Here is a 24,802-nt window from a genome sequence, read left to right on the forward strand (position 1 = left end):
CCACCATCCCCACCACCCCTACCGTTGTTAGCAGCAGCAGCAGCAGCACTCCTTCATCACCAGCATGGCAGGCACCTCCCACGCTCCTCTTCCCCATCCTCATCCTGGACCAAAATGCCCTTTCCCTGCAGAATTGTGCAGGGATCCCCTGCAAGCCTCTCCTGCAGATCCTGCCTGCCAGCAATGCCAATGGAGAGCTTGCTGGGACACGGAGTCCTGCACCCCGAGCTGCCAGGACCCTGTACCCTAAACTGCCAGACCCTGATGCCCTGCACCCTGTGCTCCCATAACCCTGACCCCAAGCTGCCAGGACCTTTCTTGCAGAGCCACATCGCCTGCCTCCAGCCTGGCTGCTGCATGTTCCCCCTCCTCCCCTTGCTCAGCGCCACAGAAACACGTGTAAAACCATGACACTGACTTTGCCTCTAATTAGCCCTTAATTTACAAGACACACTCGGAAGGGTAATTAGCTGGCGCTCTGCTCCTGACTGCTGCATCCATCTCCTCTCTGCCTCCTCGTGGGAGGGAGCCTGCTGCTGCTGAAGCAGGGACAACGCTGCTCTCCTGGGACTGGGATGAGCTTGGTCCTGGGAATAGTGCTGCTGGGCTGGGCCAGAACGGGATGGGATGGGATCCATGGGATGGGGTGGGATGGGATGGGATGGGATGGGATGGGATGGGATCCATGGGATGGGATGGGATGGGATGGGATGGGATGGGATGGGATGGGATGGGATGGGATGGGATGGGATGGGATCCATAGGATGGGATGGGATGGGATGGGATCCATAGGATGGGATGGGATGGGATGGGATGGGATGGGATGGGATGGGATGGGATGGGATGGGATGGGATGGGATGGGATGGGATGGGATGGGATGGGATGGGATGGGATGCTCAGAGCTCAAACAGTGTCTGCCAGCACCAAGCCCCAAGCACCCCCAGCCCTGGTTATGGCCATAGGCACAGAGCAGAGGAAGGTGAAGAAGGGAGAGCAGAAACAGAGGGCCTGGGAGAAGGTCCTCCTGCAGAGGGAGAAGTCCAGCAGGACCCTAGGAAATGCAGATCTGACCCCTGCACCCCCACTCAGCCAGGCCAGGAGCCCCAGCCCAGCAGGACATGCCCTTTCATCACACTTCTGAGAATCAGCACAGCCTGCCACAAATGCCAATGTTTCATTCTGAAACAAGGAACAGCTTCCATCAGCCTCTGCAGCCCCTCCAAGCTCCCTGCACCTCACTCCAGCTGCCTGGAGTCACCCAGCTGTGGGGGAACTCCCTCACAGCCCAGCCACTTGCTCACTCACAGACCTCACACTGTGCAACTCCAGCTTCTCTGAGGGAGCTGCTGGGTGGTCCCTCCAAGGCCAGAACTCTCAGGAATCATTTCCCTTTGGAAGTGACACCCTGGCAGCTGCTGGATATGTTCCCTGTAAACTGGGTAAGTGACATGTAAATACTACCTGCCCCTGAGGCAACACCTGCAGGAACTGAACTCCCAAACTGCTGACAGTTCCCCAAGTCCCTCTCCCAGTCACTGTTCCCCCAACCCCCCCAAAAGAAACCCACACGGCTCCATGATGCCTTTTCAGTACAGCCCCACTGATGATGTGGCACTGGATGGAAAATTACCTACAACCAGAATGGCCTTTTCCCAGGCATGATATGTGGCAGCCCAGATGCTTTGGTGAAACACCTGGATCAGAGCAAACTGGGAATTTTTCATTAAGGTGTGGCTGCCCAGGGAACAGGATAAAGAGGAGTTGACCAAAAGCACACCACCAGTTGGGAAGGAGATCATTAGCAGTCACTTGAGAATCTTTTTAGGATCTCTTTAATATTTTCAAGAAAAAATTGGCAAAAGAAAACACAGAGGCTGGTGGAATTTCCTGGTGACATGCTGGATGCTGCTGTCAGGCCCTTATAGTGTAGAGGAAACTAACTTTGGCACAGGGAATGGGCTATGCTGAATTTTTAAGAGGCACGAGCTTGAGAGCACTTTTGGGATCCCCCTGGGCCCATGACCAAGTACAGGACAGGTGTTTCCTCTGGAGTGCCAGGCCCTGCTCCCTCACAGGCAGAGGGAATGTCAGCTGCAGAGGGAATGTCAGTGTGGCTCAAGATGGTGATGGAGGTGCTCCAGGATGGGTGAGGACACCCTGGCATGGAGCAAACCTTGTTTTCTCTGGTACTGCAGAGGCCAACAGCACAGAGGAGAATAATATTACTGACTGTCTGCCAAACAGTGTCCCAAGGAGTCATCTGTCACTCTGCCCCTCAACCACTTGTTGCCAACACATCATCATTTATTCCAAATAAAAACAAGGATTATTGTGAGTCACTTTAGCATTCTGGCTCCCCAGAGCCTGGCTGGAGCCTGCAGCTGAACATGGCTCAAAGCCTCCCCAAAAGCTATGGCTACTCAGGACCTTGAGCTGGACTGGAACACAACTCCAGCTAGTGGGAAACCTCCACTCCCAGAAACCAACGGGTTCTTGAAGGGAGGTGAGAGCCAAGGAGCCTGGTAGAGTTGCCTGCCTGTGAAAATACTGCTGGGGAGGATGTAAGTCACCCCCAATGTCCCTGGGCCAGCAGCTCCTGTGGCTGGAACATGGTCATCCTGTGGCTGCTGTTCCCTGAGCCATCTGTGCCCCAGAGCCAGTCCAGAGTCAGGAGTCTCTGTCAGGCTGGGCTTCCAAACAAAGCACTGCATGCTCTTACCTGGATACTGTTGGCTCCTTGCTCCTGAACAACCTCCATGAGTCCAAAACACATGGGCTGGCTCCTACCAAGCGGGAGCCCCAAGATGCAGACGTGTCATTTGAAAGACACCGACCTCTGCGTTCTCCTCGGGAGCCCACCATGCTGAGCACCCATACACTTCCCAGACACGGTGGGGCACGTTCTGGGGTGACAGAGAGGTGTTCTTCCCAGCTCTGCCAACTGTGAATGTCTGTGTGGAATCACGGATCCCAACTGGGCGACTGAGGTTTCCCAGCCCAGCTCCATAGCAGGGCCATCAGGATCTGCCAGCTTGCACACAGCAGGAGCCATTGCCTTGCACTGGGCCTCACAGATGCTCTGACACAGGGAATCTCCCTCCTCTCTCAGTGCTGCCTTGCAGAGCATGGTTTTGGACATCTGCACGTGCTAAGTGACTAAGTGACACCTCAGCTTCTACCAAAGCTGACTCACGGTGGGTAAAAACTGTCAAGACAAAAAACTGCGTGGTGCTGGTGTCTCTGGGACAGCTGAGAGCCTGGGCTGGCTGTGGCAGCAGGACAGGACACCCCCCATTCCTCAGCCAAAGCTGCAGGACACACAGGATGAGCCAGTGCTTCTCCAGCCAACACACCAACTCACCTCTGGTTTAGAGGGCGACCGGCCCCGTACAGCCCTACAGGGCCCCACAGATGGACAAGCCTGGGAATGGATACTTCAGTGACACTGCCCCCAAAATCCTGCACCGAGAGCACACAGCCAGCCTGGAACTGCGGGCAGCTGCAGCTCCTCCGTCTGTCTCCAGCCTGAGCCCTGCCTGCACCAAGCCCCCACACAGAGCCCTCGCTGCCGGCTGAGCCACCCCACGGAGCAGCTCCATGGCCAGGGAGGGCGAGCTCTGCAAGGAGAGGCAGATTTGTGAAAGAGCAATGGCAGGCCTGGGGCCAGGGAGTGGCCAAAGGAGCCCCCGGACTGGCCAAGCTTTGCTGCACAGCACAAAGTCACATCACAGGTCTGCCCCTCCGTCACTCTTGCCTGAACAATGACAGATCTGCCAGAAAATCTGATCCTGACTTGAATATTGCCAGTGCCAGAGAGATCACAGTGATGCTAGGTAAGTGATTCCAGTGGTTAATTGCCTTTACTTCTGAAATCTGGGCCTTATTTTTGGCCGAAGTTGTCTTCCTTCTGCCACTGCCACTGGATCCTGGTACATTTCACTTGATAAAGAGCTCTCTCACCAAATTCCTGTTCCTATACAGGTATTTACAGATGGTGCTGAAATTACCTCTTAACCTTTTCTCCAATAAGCTAAATATATTGAGCTCGTCGAATCTTCCTACAGGGTGATTCTGAGAGCAGCTCCTGGTTTTTACAGCCTTTCTTGTCCATCATCTTTCGTCTCATCCTGTGGACACATGAATCCATTAACCTGAGCCCTGTGGAAGTCCTCTCCACCCCAAAACTGACTGTTACCATCCACACATAAAAAAGACCTTTTCCATGTCTTCTAGAATTCCTGAATTAAATAATTCAGCCTTGCTGATTCCAACATGTCCACATCTCCTACCTACTGTTTAATTTGCTGCCTAATTACAGCTGGAATATGAAGAATTCATCACTCTATGCTGAGATACATCATCTTGCCTCTTCCCAAACACAGATATGAGCGTCCACTGAACATTTTGCTTTTTCTCCTTATTAACCATTCTATTATTCCCATACAGTAATGAAAGAATGCTGGGGTTAGGATTCATTAGTTCCTAATAAAGTTGAAAAAACCCCTTTCACTGCCTGTAACTCTCCTGGTTCCTGTTCTGCATCCCCTGTGCAGCCATGGCAGTGCAGGGTCCTTTGCCAGCCGAGGTGGAAGGTGAGCTGGGAAATGAGCTCCCGGTACTGGATCCATCACTTTTATTTGTATGTGATGTGGAAACTTCATGGAACCTGTAATGGCTGAGGATTAGAGACTTGGTGAGATACATGGGCAGTGACTGCTCTCGTGACTCTCAGGCTGAACAACTGTCACAGGGTCAAGCAGTCACCCAGGCAGCCACTCACCCAGAACTGGGCAAAGATGAGGCTTTGCCATGGGACGGTGGTGAAGGAGACCACGCTGCACATCCACAGCAGGCTGTGGAGACCAGGACAGAGAGAGCACCAAGGAGGACACAGGAGCTGCCCTGTGCTCAGCACCCAGAGCGAGAACTGAGACACAGGAGTTGAGTTTTTGCCAAGTAAAGCAGCTGTGAGAGTGATGAAAGAGAGGTTTTCCTCTGGGAGAAGGGAACAGAGATGAAATGACAGACTTGTGCAGTTGTCTCCAAAACGGAAACCTCTCCATGGGGTGGGCAGTGTTGGTGTCCCCATCAACTGGGACACCCCTGTCCCCATAGAGCAGGGGATGGAGGATTCTCCCCAGCAGTTGTGCTGTGCTGGTGCTCTTCATCAGTGACTTTGTTCCTAAATTGCTCATCACCACCATCATTTGTCAAATGTTTAACTTCCTCCCTGGATCTGGGGGGTGTGGAGCATGACCCAGGGCAGTGCAAGGCCGGCAGGCTCCCCTGTGAGCCCAGAGCAAACGGTGACACAGCCTTTGTGTGGCTGCAGCCACAGTGAGCCTGGGAATGAGCCTGGAATTCCAGTGAGGAGCTGGAATACTTCCCATAAAGCCAGGAGGGTCACTTCAAAGGCTGCTCCCAATTAATCACTCATGGCGGATGTTGGGCCAGGAGTGCTGGCACGGGACTGAAGGGCAGCAGGAGCCTCCACTTCAGCTCCAGCTGGCTGTGCCAGGCCACACCAGTGCCACCAGCCTCCAACTGGCTGCAGCTTCCAACTCCTGAGCAGCACTTACCCATTACTTTATCATGTTGCTGTTCATTTTATCACTTTTCACACACACATTATACAGCTGCACAAACCACAGCAGCACCATGCTGCCAGCTCCTGCCCCTTCTCACTATCAGGACAGAAAATGAACAGTTCACATCTCCTGCAAACCAAGACTGGCATATTTTTAAGCAGTACAACCTTCCTTTTAACTTTCTGGTATCCAGTAAAATATTCTTTAAAAACTCCTAATTACACTCCACTTTTTTTTCCCCTGCTTAAATTCCTTTTCCCAAAAGATCTGGCACATAATTGCTTCCAGCTTGGTGAAATTGGCTCAGATACATTTTTGTGTGCATGTGTCTGTGCATGTGTGTGTTTAATACTCTATTTCTGATCTGAATTTTACTCTGCCTGAACACCAGCACAATACAGCCAAGTTACTTTTATGTAAGGCACTACTGAATTTAGTCTGGTGATTGGCTGAAGGGGGGGTAACAGCAGTGCTCTCCTTGGGAGCCGTTCTGCTGTCTGGAACCACCATTCAGAAAGTCCATGAAGGCTTTAGAACAACTCCATAAAGTCCTTCAGTGACTTTACTACATTAATGTCATTTACTCTGCAACACATTACAAAGAATTATCTCAGAAAACCAAGGCGCTGGGAATGAAGCAGATGAAGGAAGCACAGTCTGTTCCAGATCACTCTCCTGGTCTGTTACTGTGAAGAGAGGTGTCACTTACAGTCCCTGCAGAAATCTGCTATCACAAGCTACAGGAAACGTGCAAGTAATGCTGTCTAAAACACAACCCAGAACAGATCCCTGAGATCCCTGTGGTGGTGGTGAGAGATGGATTCTTAGCACAGGCAGTACCTCCATGGATCCCCATTTACATGCACAGGTGGAGCAGGAATCTGGGTCTGAGACAGAACTGCAGGAAGGAAGGAAGGAAGCAGAGCCAGAACTTTCTAGGCTTGCTAAGGAGTGTGGACCTGGACCAGCACTGCAGTGACCGATGAACAACAGCCCCTGGCCCCAGCTCCCAAGTGCAACTGGGAAAGGGCCATCCAGGGATGCTGGAATTGCTGTATTTTCCTACATAACTCTGGTTTCTAAAGCCATTCACTCATACAAAGCTTTATCCACCCCTGCCTGCTTTGTCCACAGAGGCTGCTTGGTGTGCAGCACAACCTCCTGGGGTACACAAATTCAAGGGGATGGAGCAAGCCCTGCTCTGTTTGGAGAATAGCATGGCCTGATAGTGATGAGCTTTTCCATGTTCCTCTGGGACACCTCCCTGTCCAGCAGCAGAGTGCAGACCCCAGGCAAAGGCCCTGTGTGCTGATGGCAGAGGCAGGTCCAGACAGACTCACAACTGGAGCCACTGCCTGTGGTCAGGGATGAGCTGGGGCTGTGTGACAGCAGAGTGGGACTTTGTGGCCCGCAACAAGTCACTTCCTGGCCTTTCTCCCTCCTGCAGCACAAGCCTAGGTTGTATGGATGAGGAACCTTGGTTTGCTGGAGAAGGCTCTCAGTCCACCTTGAAGAGCACTCTGCCCCTCCAGCCCAACCCTCCCTGGCAGCACCAGGCAAGTTATTTACCTGGATTTTCACAGGTGGCCCCTAATTACACCCTTGTAGCTTTTCCAGGTGCCCCCATGAAGGCATCTAAGCTAGATGTTCCAGAATTCAGGATGCTGAGAGCTACAGCTGCAGCCCCCAGGCCTGGCTATCTGCCCCATGCCCACCTCGTGCCTCCCTGGCTGCCCTGTGCCCACCTGGCTGCCCTGGACACCTTGGCCAGGGCTCTGATCACCATGGCACTCTGCTGCCTTGTGCTTCTCCCTCCCTGCTCTTCTTCTCCTTCCTTTCTCCAAGGCCTTCTCCCTGCTCAGCCCTGTACTGCACGGCTCCTTAGCGATCTGGTAAGGAAAAAGTATATCAGCTCCCTGTAATTATCTCTAATTAGGGTTAGTGATTATACTGTTGGGTAGGAGAAAATCAATCTGCTTTTCCACTGGGGAGGGCAGGTAGAGCTGGAGTGTGGAAGGAGGAAGCACCAGCTCCCTTCTTGCTCTGATCCCTGCATGAACCTCTCTGAGGCTGCACAGCGCTGGAGCTGCCTGCTCCAAGAGCAGGAGCCGTGTGGGAGCTGTGGCTGTCAGGACATGGCTCACTCTGTCCCTGGGCTGGACAAGGAGGGGATGGCAGGGCTGGGGGCACAGCACAGACTCTCACACCTCGCTGGGCACTCCCACAGGACAGGGCTGCAGGGGCTCGGGGCCATGGGGGGCACAGAGCACTGCACGGTGCTGGAGCTGCAGAGGCTCCCCCAAAACAGCAGCATGGAGCAGAGACCTGAGGGCATCCTCCATCTCCTCTGGGCACAGGGCTCGCTCAGCAATGGGGCAGGGACTCCTCCACCCGCCCAGGGTGCTCAAAGCCCCATCCAACTTGGACACTTTCAGGATAGGGCAGCCACAGCTCATGGGTGTCAGCAATTGAAAGGGCCTCAGAGCAGAGTATTTGCTTTGGGGACATAGGATCCAACCCAGCCACCACTGCAAAATACCCAGAACTACTGTTCAGGTGATTTATACCAACCCTTGCCCAAACCAGCCTCTAACAACATGTTCTGACTACCTGGGGCAGACTGCTGCCAGTCACGAATGGTGAAAAGGGCTAAGAAAAGGCCAAATTCTTGAGTGAGAAAAAACAGTTCCTGGGCTCCAAACTGGGGGCACAGAATTAGCACATGCTTTTGGCTTCACCTTCTCTTTGCCTGAGTATTCCTTCTTTAGAAAGAAATAACAGCTGAGATAATCAGGTTGCAATGCCTGGAAAGACAAAATTCATCTTAACTGTAGCATATCTTAGCAAATAAAACCTTGAGCTGACCCAGCAGAATCTCAGCCCTCCTTCTGTCCAGCACTAGAGCCAGGCACCAAGGACTGCTGGTCCTGTCCTGCCTCGTGCATCCCACCTGGCTACAGCCACACTCCTCCTCTTCCCACGGAGTCCTGACAATTTCTAGCTTCCACTATTGCAAAACTTTAAACCAACAGCTCAAGCCTCACATTTGGATTCATCCTCCACCTTCAGACATGCAGATAAACATTCGTAAGAGGTTACTGTATGACTGTAATGGTGAATGTATAATATTTATAATATACATATGAATTTGCAGTATTTTATACATGATTCATGATGCAAAATATTAATTACAGATCAATTTCAGTAAATCTCTCATCTCAGCTTCATCTTCAGACTACAAACAACCCTTTAATATGTTACTGGGAAGGGGAGAAGTCCCACATGGAGGAATAGACCCTCACCCTCTTCCTTTCAGCTCGGCATCCCCATGTCCGAGTTTCAGAATCCCAGACTGGTTTGGGTTGGAAGTGACCTCAAAGATCATCCACTTCCAGCCCCTGCCACGGCCCTTGGCTGAACAGCCGTGACTAACACTGGGCTTTCACAGTCAGACTCTACAGAAAACCAAGTGAGCAAGCTGAAATCACAGCTGGAGGGAGGGAGGGAGGGCAAGCGTGTCCCCACAGCTGGCACCAAACCAGCTGTGCATGGGCACTGCCCCCAGCCCAGCCCAAGCAGCCCCTCAGGCTGAGCAGGAGGCACTGGGGGCCTGCTCTGGCTTTCATTCTGCTGCCCAGCTCACGGGGACCACAGTAACGAGCACAGCAGACACTGAAACAACACGTGGCGGCTGTGGAGCTGTGCATGGAACAGAGCAGCCGTGGGACCAGGGGCAAATCCCAGGGACAACAAATTCCATCCGGCTTTCCCTGCAAAGTGTGGAGCACAGGTGTAACTCGGGATGCTCCTGGACACGTGCCAGGGCAGGGCGACACAAGCTGCTGCTGGGGGGGAAGCAAAAAGCAAAAGCAACTTTGTCTCAGAAGTCAGAGCTGAGCTTTCCCTCCAGAGTCCCCAATTTTCATTCTTTTGTAGGACATTAATGACCCTGCTCTGACCTGAAGAATCTGTAGGGCAGCCATGACCAGGAGAAAGGCAGGACATGATCCACCAGCCTCCTGTCTGCCATGACCTGCACCACCCTGCTCTCACTGCTCTTCTTCCCTCAATGTCATTGTCCCCCACGGCGAGCAGCGGTGTGCCAGGGAAACAGGTTTTCCCTTTTCTTTGTTAATTCTTCCCTCATTACATTTGAAATTCCACAATCAGTGTGCACTGTAATTGTCGAATTTGATGCTAATGATTAATGAATTAAACATGGATCCATCAATTAGTCCTCGGAGAATAATTCTGCATAAAGCAGCGGATAATGTAATTACAGTAACAAAGATAATGAGATGTTAACATCGACGGAGCCCGACGTGACATGATCACAGCAGGCTCAGCAACCCCGGCCTGGGGGAGCCAATCCCTCACTCTGCAGAGGCAGAGCATCGGGGGGCACGGGCCTGGCGGGGGGGCCCTGCCACCGCGGCGCTCCCCGGCACCGCGCTCTGCCCTGTGCAATGGCTCCCGGCCTTCCTCCCCACAGGCCACAACAGAGCTGTCAGGCGCCAGCATGAGCCCAGCCAAGATCCCAAGCTGCCTGGAGACCCAGCATCATCCCCTGCCATCCCAACGTTTGGAGCAGCTAAGCCAGCACAGGCTCCCAGGGACGGACTCGCTGCCACACTCCGCACCGACGGCTCCCCAGCCTGTGCTGTGGAGCCAGGAGCTGGTGCCAGCACACAGAACTCGGCCAGGGACAGCTGGACCCTCATCACCTCAGAGCAAATGGGAGCATCAAACAAGCCCTGCATCCCAAGCCATGCCTCCCACCACCACACATTGCAGAAAATGCTCTCCCTGGAGGAGATGCAGGAGCGATGCTGCAGAAGCAGGAGGAGGAAGAGGACTCACACTGGCACTGGCCCCAACATGCTTGTCAGACCATGCAGACTGTTCCTTGGGCTGGAGGGAACTGACCCACAGCAGTCCCCACCCAAAACCCTCCTGAGCTCAAGCTCACAACTCCGTGCTGAGTCCAACTGGCCCGTCCTGCTCAGCCTCCCCTGCGCTGAGGACGTGGCTGCTGTCTGCTCTCCTGCACCGCTCAGAAGCACATCCCACGGGAGACTCGTGGTCCTCAGCAAGCTGCAGAATCCCCCATGAGCCCTCCAGAGTGGAGCAGAACTTTCCCCTTCAGCCTGCTCCCTTCACTCTTGTGCTCTGACTCCCCCATGTTTGTTTCCTTCTGCTGCTGGAAACACCTCCAATCGCTGCCTGCAACCACAACCATCTCTGCATTGCTGCAGCCTCCTCCTTCACTTCTCCTCACTTCCCACTCCAAGGCAGGCTTCCTGGTGCTCAGCTCTCGGCATCCCCTGCCTCAGTGAGCTGTGACACAGAGCCAGCTCCACGCTCCATGCATGGCTGTGGTACGAGTGCAGGAGCCTGCACAGGTCATGGATCACAGGTCCAGTGCCCCCCTGCCCGGCTCCCCTTGCAGCAGGTCCCTACAAACCTCTGCAAAGCAAGACCCAGGGCTCAGCTGGGCTGAGGCTGGGCTCTTGTGCTGACTGACACTGTCTCTTTCCTCCCTCACTGAAGTCCCTTTTCATCCCATCTGCACTTTGATACAAGCTCGTTGAGCCAAAAACATGAGATGCAGCACAACACAAAGGTCGGTGAACCTGATGAACCATAGCAAGGATGCACCTGGGGGACTGTGAGGGACAGGGCAAGAGAACCGACATTCCAGCAGGAAGAGGAGCAGCAGGGATTTGCAGGAGACACTTGACCCAGCAGTGCCACACCTCTAGTGAATACCTGCCTTCAGGCCATAGCACCTGTGAGCTCTGGCAGATCTGCTCACCCCTCTCCTGCCCTCTCCAGCCCAACCACTGTAGTCCCACCCCTGCCATGGGCAAGGACCCTTCTACCCGACCAGGCTGCTCCAAGACCTGTCCAAACTGGCCCTGGACCCTTCCAGCGATGGGGCAGCCACAGCTTCTCTGGCCAACCACTGCCAGGGTCTCACCACCCCACATGGAAGGACTTCCTAATATCCAATCTAAACCTCCCCTCCTTCAGTATAATATCAGTCCCCCTTGTCCTGTCACTTCAGGCCCTTGTCCAAGCTCCCTCTCCAGCCTGAGGCACTGGAAGAGCTTTAAGGTCTTCTCTCTAGAGCCTTCTCTTCTCCAGGTTAACACCTCCAGCTGTCTCAGCCCATCTCTGTAGGAGGGGGCTCCAGCCCATGGAGCATCTCCATGGCCCCCTCTGGACAATGGGAACTCATCCCACCCAAAATAAAACCAAGCTTAACTAGAGTAAAGTTGCCTCTTGAATGGTTTAAATACTGGGTCACAATCATGACTGAGCTCAAAGCCCCCACTGGTTTCACAAACACAAGCCCCTTCCTCATTCCTACTGTATTTAGCTTGAAACTGTCTATACCTGCTTTGGAGTTATTCTGAATCCTCACCAGAGCACTGCATCCATCTCTTTCATCCACATACAGGTCCAGGGCAAGGTGACACTATTTTATTCTTCTTCTCCCCCTCTATGTCCCTGGTCTTTCCTCACCCCAAGTAAGGACTGTGTGTGCAGTGGACATCAGCCAGCACACTCACTCACCTCTGCAGAGTTCAGGTCACAGAGGAACCACAGATACTTGCTCTGAACTCTAACCACCAGCCACCTGGTTTAGCCCAGAGACTCCTGGGGCAAGACAGCAAATCCCTCATGTCCCCAAAGCTTGTGTCCTCTGAAGATTAACTTGTGTCTGGCAAAGAACTGCAAACTTTGAAGTGCTTCCTCTCCAGTTCCCAAAATATGTGTCAGATGAGAGATGCCCTGTGGATCCAGCAACAGTCCCATCCACAATCCCAAGGTGGCAAAACTGTGAGGTCACTGCTAATTTGAAGCCAGGCAGATTCTCCATTAACTGTAAATCCAGCCCTGGGCATTGCACAGGGATAAGAGCACATCACCTCAGAGGGTCTGTGTCCCATCAGTGCACTTGGTGACTGCATCCACTGCTACTGGGCTTGGAGGCATCAGAGAGAGACATAAAAAAATTCCTCAGAAAAGTCTTTACTGATTGTGTACCAGAAGGAAAACCTTTCTGACACTGCAGACACAGCAGGAGGCAGGACAGACACACCACATGTGCCTAAAGCCCTGAGCCCTGTGTGGACACACCCAGGCTGGGCAGCTCCCAGCACTGCTCTGCTCATGGGGCCAGGGCAGGCAGCCAACAGGGGATCCCAAAGCCACAGACCCGACATGGCAACGAGCACCGTGCCACAGCCCTGCACACACGTGCCCAGCAACACCCACAAGCTGGACTAAAGCACATCTCGTGAACAGAAAACTGGTCTCATTCTAAAGGCTCAGGCAGTGCTAAGTCAAACTGCTCTCCAGATAAACTATTCCAACATTAATTTCCCCCCTGCTAGGAAACTGCATCTCCTCTAATGTGTGTAAACTGCTGTAACTCCAGCCCCCGTGCACTGTGCCTGCTCCAGCTCTGAGGCCCACTGGAGGGTCTCATGCCGTACCCTGTGAGCACGCACGGCTTTTCCAGCAGCAGTGATCGGTAATCCAGGTACATCCCGACCCACTCCTGCGAGCCCAACCCGACTGAGAGCACTGCTGGAAGTAGGACATGGCCTTAAGTGAGCAGTTGGTTTGACATCAGCATAGGCTCCTCTGTGGTCTGAATCCTTCCCCCTTCTCTCACAGCTCTGCTAAGTCAGAGCTCAGACAAGGCACCTGTGACGTGCGGGCAGAGAACTGTCCCCATCCAGAAGCAGGAACCGTCCCCATGCTGGGACACGCTGTGGTGGTGAAAGAGCCTCAGTGTACAGGGGAGAACCAAGGCAAGGAACAGGCAGAGCTGCACAGCCCTGGTCAGAACAGATGGTTTATCACCTCTGATGTGACAAGAACAGTGGTTTGGGTTTGGGAGGCCTCATGATGTCCTCCTTGGCACCCTGTGAGCAGTGATGTTATTGTGCCCCATTCCCTGTGTGTCTGTGTGTGTGTGTGATGCCAAGGACTCCAACAGCTCCTGACACTCACCCCAGCTGCATCCCACCTCCCCTCAGCCCCAGGACACTCTGAAACACTGTGCTGACAGCACCCGACCACGGGGCAGAGCTGGGCACAAAGCAGGAATGAACAAGATGGGGATGTGTCACCCCAGTTCACCCTCAGTGGCAGTACTGGGTTTGGAAGGACTTCTGTGATCAGCAGCACCACAGCACTCCCTCAGCATCCCAAACAGAGCCCTCTCCATAAGCTGTGCACCAGACTGTGCCAGCAGCTAGCTGGGAAGAAGGCAGGTGGGAACTGCCCAGCCTGGCCAAGGACAGCAGCCCCAAGGATGCAGTAAAGGCTCTGGGAAACGTGGGTAGGAAGGGTCCAAGCTCAACCCAGGCAGGGTGAGAACCTCCCATGGCAGCAGCAGCAAGGAGGAGCATGGCAGGAACTCTGTGAGAGGAGGAGAGTGACAGGAACTCTGTGAGAGGCCAGAGGGGCAGCCAGCCTCCCCATCTCACCTCACCACACTCTGGGGCAGCTCCTCAATGTGCACACAGAGTGATGATCCCAAACCACATCTTCACCATTTCTCCAGGGGAAAGTGAGCAGGAAATAGGGTCCCAAAACCAGAAAGAAACAGAAGACAACTTGTCAGAAACAAAGAGCTGTGGGATTTCCTTTGGTTTAGGGAGCAGCCCCATGTGTAGCAGCTCACCAGCCTCAACACTCTCCTCAGGGTGAGGAAATTCCTCAAGGGTTCACACTGCCACTTAAACCCTTTGACATTCTTCTGTCCTGGACATCAACCAGCGCAAAATCCTAAGAGCAGCTTGCCTGGGACCTGCACAGAAATGCTGAGGCCCTCCACAGGGACCCCCTGAGGGTGGTGAAGGCAAGACACCTCCGAAGGGGTTCTGCTCTCAGCTCAGCAAAGCCGGGGGCTGCTGACGCATTGTGGAGGGATGGCTGCTGGCCCTGTGCCACCCACAGCAGCTCTTACCTGTTCCTCCTGCCAGCTGCGAGCTGCTCCGCTCCTTGGCCAGCCCGTTGGCTTTGGGGCTGGCGCTGGGCGCTGCTGCTGCTGCTGCTGCTGCTGCTGCTGTGGCCCTGGGGAGCCGCTTGCCCGGCACCTTCACCGTAGTTCTCAGCAGGTCAATCTCCTTCCCGTGCACGTTCTGCATGTAATCCTGGAGCACAGGCAGAAAGGTGGAGGATCAGCCCTGCCCCAGCCAAACACGCTCAGCTCCCCCATCCTCAGAATCGGCACCAAGCCCTGTCACATGCCAGGATGAGCCCATGTGGGAAAGCCTGGCTGGGGATCAGAGATCACCGGGTGGGCAGCACTTCCTCCTCCCTATCATCCCTTGTGCAACCTCAGCATTCAAATGCAACAGCTAATAACATAACGGAACATAAGGTAACATAACTCAATGTAACATAACATAACATAACATGTAACATAACATAACGTAACGTAACGTAACATAACATAACGTAATATAACATAACATGTAACATAAGATGTAACATAACATAATGTAACATAACGTAACGTAAAGTAACATAACATAACATAACATAACATGTAACATAACATAATGTAACATAATGTAACATAATGTAAAGTAACATAACATAACATATAACATAACACATAACATAACATACCATATAACATAACATAACATAACATAACATAACATAACATAACATAACATAACATAACATAAGCAATATAATTACTATAAGTACAGCATAAGCAATGGGATACCTAAAAATTCCCTCTCAGGTCACAGCTGGGGTAAGAGAAACCCAAACCAACAGAACTTGGGTAACTCCCTTGCTCATTCACCTGCAGAGCTTCCTATTATTCCAACCTTGGTGCTCCCACCATTTCTTCTAGCAGACAATTCATTATACAACCAATACCCCAGGTGCAGACTGTAACTATCACTCTGCCCTGTCTTCCAAGAGCATCTCAGCATTCAGTCAGAATGAGGGTGCAGACTCCCAGTCTTTCCTGAGCATTGTGTCCCTTCCTGTGCTTCCCACCCCTCCCTGCTCCGTGGGGCACAGGGGCTCTCCCCAGCCCTCTCTGATGAGGCCAGCACCTCCTCGGGTTTGTGTCCTCAGAAAGGGAAGACCCAACCAATGTCACAGAGGGGAACTGCTGGTCAGATCCCAAGGGAGCAGGGACCAACACTGGGGCTCAAGGCTTTGGCAGAACAGGGAGCTGAGGACACCACCCCTGGGCTCCTGTGCTGCTATCAGGAGAGGAGCCACAGCTGTCCAGGGAGAGCTTGTGGCTGCTGTGGGGGGCTCAGGTTTACTCCAGTTCACAAGGAGGTCACCAAAAAGATTAACTGAGAGATGGTCCCTGTCCCACTTACACATCCAAGAAGATAAAGACACGAACTAACTCAGTTTAAGAGCAACAATCCTCCCATCCTGGACCCAAAAGCAGGTGACAGGGGCTGCACAGGCCATGCTCTATGCTCTCAGGTAGGGATTTTCAAGGGCCATGGTCCCCCAGAGCACCTTCATGCCTCTGTCTGATCTCCTCTCTTTCCAGTGACCCCTATATGCAGGCATCCTGCCCTCAGCACACCCTGGACACGGGGCAGCACACCCTCCCACTGCTCCCAGGGGCTGGGCAGCCTGGCCTCAAAGCTTGGCACTCCCCATCCAGTACCCTGGGTGACTCTGACACCACCAGCCTCAGCAAACACCACACCAAGCTGCTCCCAGCCGGGTGTGGACCTGGTGACAGCCCTGGGCAGGGACCCTCAGAGGGGCTGGAGGATTTTCCCTCACTCAGCACAACTGCTGCAGTCACCGGCTGCCTGCCGGAGCGAGCGGTCACTGGCGCTCGGCTTTTATTACCTACCATAAAACAGCAATTTCTTCCCAAGCCTCCTCGCTAATTACCCAGCCAGTTCTCTCATTTCATTTTATTACTGGAATTAACAACGAGTTCAAAGCGTGGAAAGCTATTAAGATGTGTGATTAAGCCACATTCAATTAGTTTCTACAAACAATTTAATTGATGTTGCAGATAGAATTAACAGAAGGTGATTGTGTGAATGGCTCCACTGGCTGCAAAATGGGAGCTGCTTCCCTGGCTCTGTGCGGCGCGGCCGGCGAGCCTGGGCTCAGCCACGCACCTTCCCGGCAGCAGAATTCTCTCCAAGGCTTTGGGGAAGTGATGGGAAATTGCACCAGGCTCTTCACACAACTTGTTCTTTTCCTGTTGCTGAACACACTCACAGAAAGGTAGAAATACAGATGCAACAAGGAAAGCCCTGCTGAATCCAGGGATCGGGCCCCCAGCACTGCTGCCTCCATTTCCAGGCATCCTGCTTGTCCCTGAAACCACCAACTGCTCCAGGGCAGAGGCAGATGTGGCACCTCAGGGCAGGACCCCACAAACTGCCCCACAGCTCCAGAGCATGAGTCCGGGCTGCTGGTCAAGGCAGATTTGCTTCCAGCAGGAAAGCAATTCCAGGGCCAGGGCCAGCTCACCAGCACGCGTTTCACCAACCTGCGACTGCAAACCCAGAGTTTACACCTGACTCCTGCTGAGGAAACTTTCAAGTTGGGCTGGAGGGGCCACAATCCAGATCCAGAAACAGACTGAGTGATAAACTCCCAAAAGCAGATGAAGAACTCCACCAGGAAGCCTTGGTTGGTAAAATCAGCACTGCCAAAGTCAGGCCCTGACCTCCATCCCGTGGGGCATGGACACACCCTGGCCAGATGTGCACTGGAGGAGAAAGAAATTAGGACTGCTGATCTCTGAGGTCCCAACACTCACCTTAGGAGGGACAGGGAGAGAATGTAACAGAGATGGAAGAGAAGACAAGCCAAGAACTGCCCTGACTCATTCCAAGAAACACCACTGGGAACACAAAAAGAGCACAAAAATGCTCTGGGGCATTGAACATCCTGATGGACAGGGAAGACTCTCTTCCTGCAAGGCTTAGCCTGCCCTCAGGGACCCCTTTGCTGCATCCGGAATTGTGCCATCCCCCAGACACATGGAGGGACAGACAGGGAAGAAGCTGGGACTTCCCATCCCATGGCAAGAACTGGATGCTGCACATCCCCTTGGCTGACACTCTGGTTTGTTTTAGCCCCCAGCTCCCTGCAGCCTGTGCCAGCCAGCCTGGGATCTTCTGCCACACTGAAGGGATAGAAGAGTGCACGTCCATCCTCGGGAGCACAGCTTTGTTCCACCCCTAACATGCTCTGCTTGTGTCATCCTGTGAAAAGACATGGGGGCTTTGCCTCGGGCCACAGGGTACAAATCCATCACAGCACCTCCTGATTCACTCTGGAAGATGGGGAGGAGCAGATGCAACAGGAGATCCTCCTCTGCACTCCCTCTTCCTCCTGCCTGTCCCTGCATCCAGCCCCTCCAAGCAGGCTGTACACCAGGTACCAGAGGGAAGGGGAGGCAGAGGCTTTGCAGATCCCAGCAGCATGCTGCCAAAAGTGCAGTACACAACGGGACACGAGGGTGGTTCCTAGGCAGAAAACGCCACAGAGGAGCACGCAGAACCCAGCCCCACGCTCTGTGGCCACATGTAATCCACCCTTGCTGTAGGTAAACACACCCAGCCATACAACTCCTATCTCAGGTGCAAGGTTCAGAGCTCCTAGTGCAAACCAGGCAGGAGAGGCCCAACTGGCATCACCCTCAGCAATGGGCTGCGGATCACCAGTGGCACCAGCCAGAGGCAAAACAGGTTTTTTCCCAGGGCAAGGCAGTAATGAAATGAAACACAGAACTGCAGGAAGGAAAGAGAGTGGCATCAATCCCAATCACCCCCTGAAGAAGGAATGGTGAAAAAAGGAGAGAAACCTGGTATGTGGCAGCAGCATTTGAGAGTAGCTAAACAACAGCCCAGAAATTGCTCTGCCTCCACAGCTGATGGTAATAGCATGGTAATTTCCATGGTGGAAACATGATAAGCCCATACACACAGGTGCACAGGTGAGTACACATGAGATGGCAGCAGCAACCGCTCCCTCCTGGGGTGGTGCTCCAAAAACCAAAAACTGGGGTTACAAAGTTAGAAAACTGCAGACTACAGCACAGTACAGGGATTGAGGACTCTAAGAAAAAGCTCCAACAAATTAGAGGACAGAAATGCAATGGTTGGGTCTCCAGTTCGAGGACAGGAGGGTCCAGGGGCTCTGGAGCTGGGTAACTGAGCATGGTAAACCCTGGAATGAGGGTGCAGGGTCAGCAATGAGGAGAAAAACTCTAAGGCTTGAGGCACTCCAATACCTCACATCTGAGGAGATCAGGGACAGACTGAGGGCCTGGGAACATTCACAAGAGCTGCAGCACCTTGTTCTTCTACTTGCAGCCCCCTAAACCACCCTGTGCCCCCCGCCACTGCCCGTCCGTCTGTCCTGTGGCAGCACGTCCTTGGCAGAGGCGCTGAGCCTGTGTCACAGGTGTGTCTGTCCGTGGCTGCTGCTGCAGCAGCAAACTGTGCTCAAGAGGGAATAGGGAAGAAGCCATTAGCCCCACAGTGGGGAGGCGACAGAGATGGATGGGGCGGCAGCTGCGTGCCTGAGCCGAGCGGGGAGAACGATCAGAGCTGCACCGACGGCAGCTCAGCTCGGCAGGCTCTGCACAGGCACCTCATCTCCATTACCCAATACCTAGCAGCCAGGAAAATCATTCCACACCCAAATGGCACCATCAGCTATGGGTGCAAGGAGCTCTCTAGCTGCTCCTCATCCGGCTGCAGGGTAGGCCCTGCTCTAATGGACTGAGCAGGCAAACGGGAGAGAACTGCAGCTTGTCAGTGTAATCCTGCACAGAGTGTGTTTCCACCAGCCTAGCACTGAACAAACAGCCTGCAGGAGAGAGTCTCCTCCAGACCCTGCTTAAAACCAGCTCTGCTGAAAATGCTGGCTTGGAAGTGGCCAACACTGAATTCCTGCATAGGGCAGAGCGCAGAACTTCCATCTGCTACCCAACTCTTCCCCAGCCCCTCTCTGCCATAACAGCTGCTGCAAGAGCACCTGCAGCAGCAGCCACAACATGAAGGACACTGCTCTGTCCCACCCTGCTCCTCTACTCAGCCCAGTACTCACGTGCAGGCTGGGGTGGTAGGTGAGGACCCCATTGTCACACAGTGTCACATACTTCTTCTTCCACTCCTTGTTGAGGGACTTGCCACTGCGTTTGAGGAGAATGCCCTGAAAGAGAAGAGTCATGAGTCTCAGATGGTGTTTGGTCCAGGCACCTCATGCTCCACTCCATGCCCCTTGGAGACTGGTCTTTGAGAAGAAACGATGAGCAGACTCAAGAAAATGTGGGCTTTCCCACATTTCTCTGGGCTGCACCCTTTCATTACCAACCCCTCAGTCCCCACAGACAGCCTCCTCCCTTTCAGGGACAGGGGTCTCCACATGACAATGCCAATGTTCAGGTCCTCTGAGGGACCCATCATATCCTCTGGTGTCCCAAACCACTTCCTCTGAGAAACTCCTGCCATGCTGCAGTGCCCACGCAGGACAGGAGCCAACCTCACTACCACAGACACAGACTGCTCCCAGACCTTCTCCCACCACCCAAAGTACTGAGGGACAGTCAAGGCAGGAAACCTGGGAACAGGCAGGGGCCGATTGAGAAACAACTCTCCAAATACAGATCTCCCAAGGGATGCACATTTTCTCACCTGCTTGTGATTCTGAGAGCTGTCAAACAGAGTAGGGACACATCCCAGGAGGGAGGGTACGTAGTTGAGAGTCAGGGTCATCCCCTTTTCTCATCAGGATTTTACCTGAGACCCATCCTGCTGTTGCTGGCACAACACATTCACAGGTAATGACTGCACTGGCATGTGCTGAACTCCCTCTTCCCACCCAGAACTAACTCCATTGATTTGAGCCAAGGCTCAGAGCACAGATGATCCTCATCCCCTCTCCATTCATTTCTGCCTCCCCAGGAAATCTACCTCCAGCAGCAATTTATCATGTACCAGGTAAGGACAAAGGTGGAGAGGGAGAAGGAAGCTGGGACAAGACACCAGGTGCAAGGGCTCTGGAGCAGGGAGAGCACGTCATGCACTCTGTTGGCAGGGAGGGAAGCACAGCATGGGGGGACAAAAGTAGGAATGAGTAACAAAGTCTGGGAAAAAGCTGAATCTACCAATTGTCAGGCCTGGCCTCTCCAAAAGAGCTGTCTGGACAGACACCCGGACTGCCTGTTCCGAACTTGGCAAAAATCTGGGCCCCAGGCCAGCCTCTCCTCAAAAACCTGGGCAGAAAGTCTCAGCTCCACCAGCCTTGGCATATTTGAGGGCCCAGTCCCAGTGCCTGGAGACTGAGCTGCTGTGCCTGCACGGTGCAAAGGCCCAGCAAGAAGTGGTGTGGGGACAACACTGCCAGACGTGACCGTGAAATCAGCAATAAATGGTGCAGAACAGGCAGAAGTCCCTGTGACCACTCCAGCTCAGTGCTCAGGCAGCAAACAGCAGGAGAAGGAACTGCCTCCTGCACACTCAGGGATGGAACAGCAAAACAGAGTGGTGAGGGCAAAGCTGTGTGTAGGCAGGATCAGATCCCTTGTCAGGATCTGCTACCTGGCCCTCAAAGGACATGAGCTGAAGAACTCACTCAGGAGTAGTCAGGAGGTGCTGATGAGAACATGGCATGGAATGTGGCTGACCAACAATTCTGCTCTGCCAAGGTCTGCCAGGGGACAAGCAACAACCCCTGCAGGCATGGCTGGATGCTCACACCAAGCAAATGGAGGGAAAAGCTATGGCAAAGAGAGGAGAGAGAGGGGAGGAGAGAGGGGAGAGGACAGGACAGGACAGGACAGGACAGGACAGGACAGGACAGGAGTCAATGCCAGCAGAGCAAACAGGACATTAGAGGAGTCCGGTTCTCCCTTGGGTAAAACACAGTATGTGATGGCAGGAGTGACTGTGCTGACAAGTGGTTTTAGCTTTAACTGAGTAACAACACCCTTAAACACCAGTTGTACAAAACCCTTAGAGCCAGTAATGGATGGAATGAGAAGCAGTCAGTGCAAGGTCTCCAAACATATCCATGCTTGAGAACAAACATGGTTATAAATGGTAAACCTGTGTCCAACAGAAGGACTTACAGAGGTGCAGCCAACTGACTCAGACTAGTTCCTCAATGTCTTGCTCAAATGAACTCCAAGAAAACATAAAACAGAAAACCTGGGAAAAAAGGGAATGTGGCAACTGTATGGTGTAAATCAGTGCAGTGACTGGTCCTTAACTCAAACTGCCTCCTATCACTGGGCAAACTGAGCTGCTGAGGACAGCAGGCACGGTCCTGCTCAGGGGCCAGCTGGCAGGACTCTGCAGTGGGCTGTCAGGGATGGGCCAGCACAGGGATGGGGTGGGAGCAGCCACCGTGTGAGCTCCTGGGCTCCATGTGCTGACACTGAGCAGCTCCCAAGCCCCCAGTGCTCTGTGGGAAAGGTACCTCAGTGTGGCAGTGCTTTCTGGGTCAGACAGGGCAGAGAGTGTTAACTCCCATCTGTGATATTGTCACCACAAAGCAGAGCTGGAGGAGCACTGGGAGGTCACCTCACCCCTCCCTCCCTCCCTCAGGCTCAGCTGTACCACATCACTCCAACCTCTGCACAACACCTGCACTGGTGGGCACTGGTCCTCTCCGCTGGAGATGGGATCCTGATGTCCCTGCACCTCCCAGATGAGATGGCAGCCGTGCCATGCCATGCCATGCCATGCCATGCCATGCCAGGGCAGGACAGCTGCCTGGGCCCTGCGTCCCCTCCTCCCACACACAGCCAGCAGTACCTGTGTTTCTGCAGCACTGCCTCTGGACCCACCTGACACCACGGCTGGGCCACACATTCCCCACACAGCATATGAAAATGATTGCTCCTCCTCCCACACAAAGCCAGTTTAACATCCACCAGCTCACCCAGGTAAATGGTGAGTTCTAATTCAGAACATTTGTTTGGTATCTCTCAAACAAATCTGCTCCAGACCAGGCTGAAGTTACAAATCTAACTCAAAGTCACTGTGTGGAATTCTCTGGCTTCTGATTGTGACAATTCCTTCTGGGCACAGTGATCTCTTCTGGGCATGAAGATTCCTCCAGGGCATGTAATGATCCCTTCTGGGCATGATGATCCCCCTTCTGGCCTTAAACCCAGCTGAGTTCCAGTCTGACCTGCCCTTTTGCAGCATCCTGCAGAACAGCTCCTCTCCTCGGTCTGACTTCAACCTGATGCAGCTTGATGCTACAAAACACCAGCACTCCCATCCTGCCCCAAACACATGCTGCCTGCACAGAACAGTTTGGCTGCAGTTAGGTCGGCCTCAAACCCGGCAAACTGAAGCACAACCAAACTCAAAGCTATAAAGCAGGACCCTACAGCCCGTTTCTGCAAGCCAGAAGGAACAAGAGTCCAAAGGGGGAACGACCCATGGCAGAGGCCATCCATCCACGCTCCTGTGCACGCTCCCCACCAGCCAGGCTCCCTGCGGCTCCGACACCCCTGTGCTGGTGCCCTCCAGTGCTCCTCAACCTCCCTCTGCACCCTGTGGGAAGAGTTCCAGGAAATAACTCTTCCACAAGTTTCTTCCCGTGTCACACACAAAGGGAGGGGAGTCTGAAGCCTCTTGCTCTCCCCACTCGTCTCTCCTCTCCCGGCATTCTGTGCCGGTGTGCGGCTCCGCGCCGCGCTGGGCTGTGCTGTGCACAGTAAAAGCAGCAGCAGCAGCAATATGCAGCGTAATGAAGCAGGGAGCAGCGATGGCCCCCAGAGGACTCGTTTACTCCACAAATCTCCCTTCCACTCACTTTTTGCTAAGAATTTTAACACCAAACTTAATTGTGAAGTCGCGTATTGATTGGAAAATGCAAATGGCAATTTAAATGTAATCTAAGCTCCCAGCATGATCCCAGCTCCCAAGGAGGAGGAGTCACCCGCCTTGGGCCCTGCTGGAGTGCACGGCCCGAGCAGAGCCAGGCCAGGGGCCAGGGGACCCCCGGGCTGCCAGCACGCCCCATGCAGCCTTCCCAGGAAGATCTGGTAGATGTGCAATTAGCAGCTCATTCCTGGGAACAAACAGCTGAGGAAGCTTCATCTCCCGGCCTAATTAACCCACTTCTCCAGACAAGTGTCCAGCTATGAGAGAACTCTTCCAGCCTTGCAGGACTGTCACCAAAGGGACGCTGTGGCACATGGACCCCGAGTTCCTGGCACAGGGCAGCCCTGGCAGAAGCACCAGCTGCCTGGAGGGTGCAAAGGTGCTGTCCCAGGTGTGGAGCAGCCCCAACACCCACAGTCTCACCTGTCCCCCTGGGGAGTTCCATCTTTTCCAGACACGCATAAGGGAGACAGATCAGGTCACACAGAGACGCTGCGCTGAAGAAGGCAGTGACAAGTGACAACCAAGCACCCTGTAGTAGCAACACACATCCCTCTCTCAGCCAAAGCTTCCCAATGTTCCTCTTTATGCAGCACCCAGCCCAGCCTTCTGCTTCCTGGCTCCATGCAAACCCCAGGCCTTGCATGCTGAGGAGAGCTGCCAGTGCTTCCCAATGCTTGTTCTGTCCTCACAGGACCAGCGAGTGATCTGCGAGGAAAACTAACCAAAGGCCCCAGTCTCCCACTGCCTCTCAGAGACAGCAAGCAATGACACCTCCACCATCCTCCAGAAGGGGCAGGTCCATAGCAGAGACCAGAGCAACCACTCCCTGTCCCGAATCTTTGTGATACACAGCTACACCTCCAGGGAGTCTTTGGTCCTCTAGCCATTGATGGTACCAAGCCATCACTCCTTGTGGCGTAGGGCCACGGCAGGAATGTGCCAAGCTGTAGTGCTAACCCCACTGTGGACACCCTGACGAGCCCTTCCCCACAAGCCACGTGTCAGTATCTGCTGGCACAAGCTAGTGTCCACCTTTTCAACACCACTTCCCCCCATGTATGTTCCTCTGAAAACACTGCCAGGATCTCTGATTTCTGTGAAATTGCCTCTCACAACTCTGGCTAGAAGAGGTGCCAGTGCTGAACCCAGCATGGACCTGGATCTCCCATGGGAACTCTGCTCCAGGCTCTCCTTGTGAGCTGCTGCTGCCATGAACTGGTCCCACTGCTTAGCCCTGAACCAGGCAGCAGCACGGCATCTCCTCCTCCTTGCAAAGCCCAGAAAACATGTACAGCTTGTGTTTGCAGGCCTGG

General features: G+C 53.6%; 1 protein-coding gene across 3 annotated transcripts in view; it reads right to left on the reverse strand.

Moving 5' to 3' along the window:
- The window catches only part of AGAP3 (ArfGAP with GTPase domain, ankyrin repeat and PH domain 3), a 111,635-nt gene that overhangs the window by 21,786 nt on the left and 65,047 nt on the right, over positions 1 to 24,802 (reverse strand). For all 3 annotated transcript variants that reach the window (XM_058830584.1, XM_058830582.1, XM_058830583.1), the window contains exons 10-11: positions 19,693 to 19,797; positions 14,579 to 14,765 (exon numbers count right to left, since the gene is read on the reverse strand). In XM_058830584.1, the coding sequence (XP_058686567.1) occupies positions 14,579 to 14,765; positions 19,693 to 19,797 (292 nt within the window). The remainder of the gene's footprint in view (positions 1 to 14,578; positions 14,766 to 19,692; positions 19,798 to 24,802) is intronic.

Source organism: Poecile atricapillus, chromosome 2, assembly GCF_030490865.1.
Source record: "Poecile atricapillus isolate bPoeAtr1 chromosome 2, bPoeAtr1.hap1, whole genome shotgun sequence".
NCBI classification, from domain to species: domain Eukaryota; kingdom Metazoa; phylum Chordata; class Aves; order Passeriformes; family Paridae; genus Poecile; species Poecile atricapillus.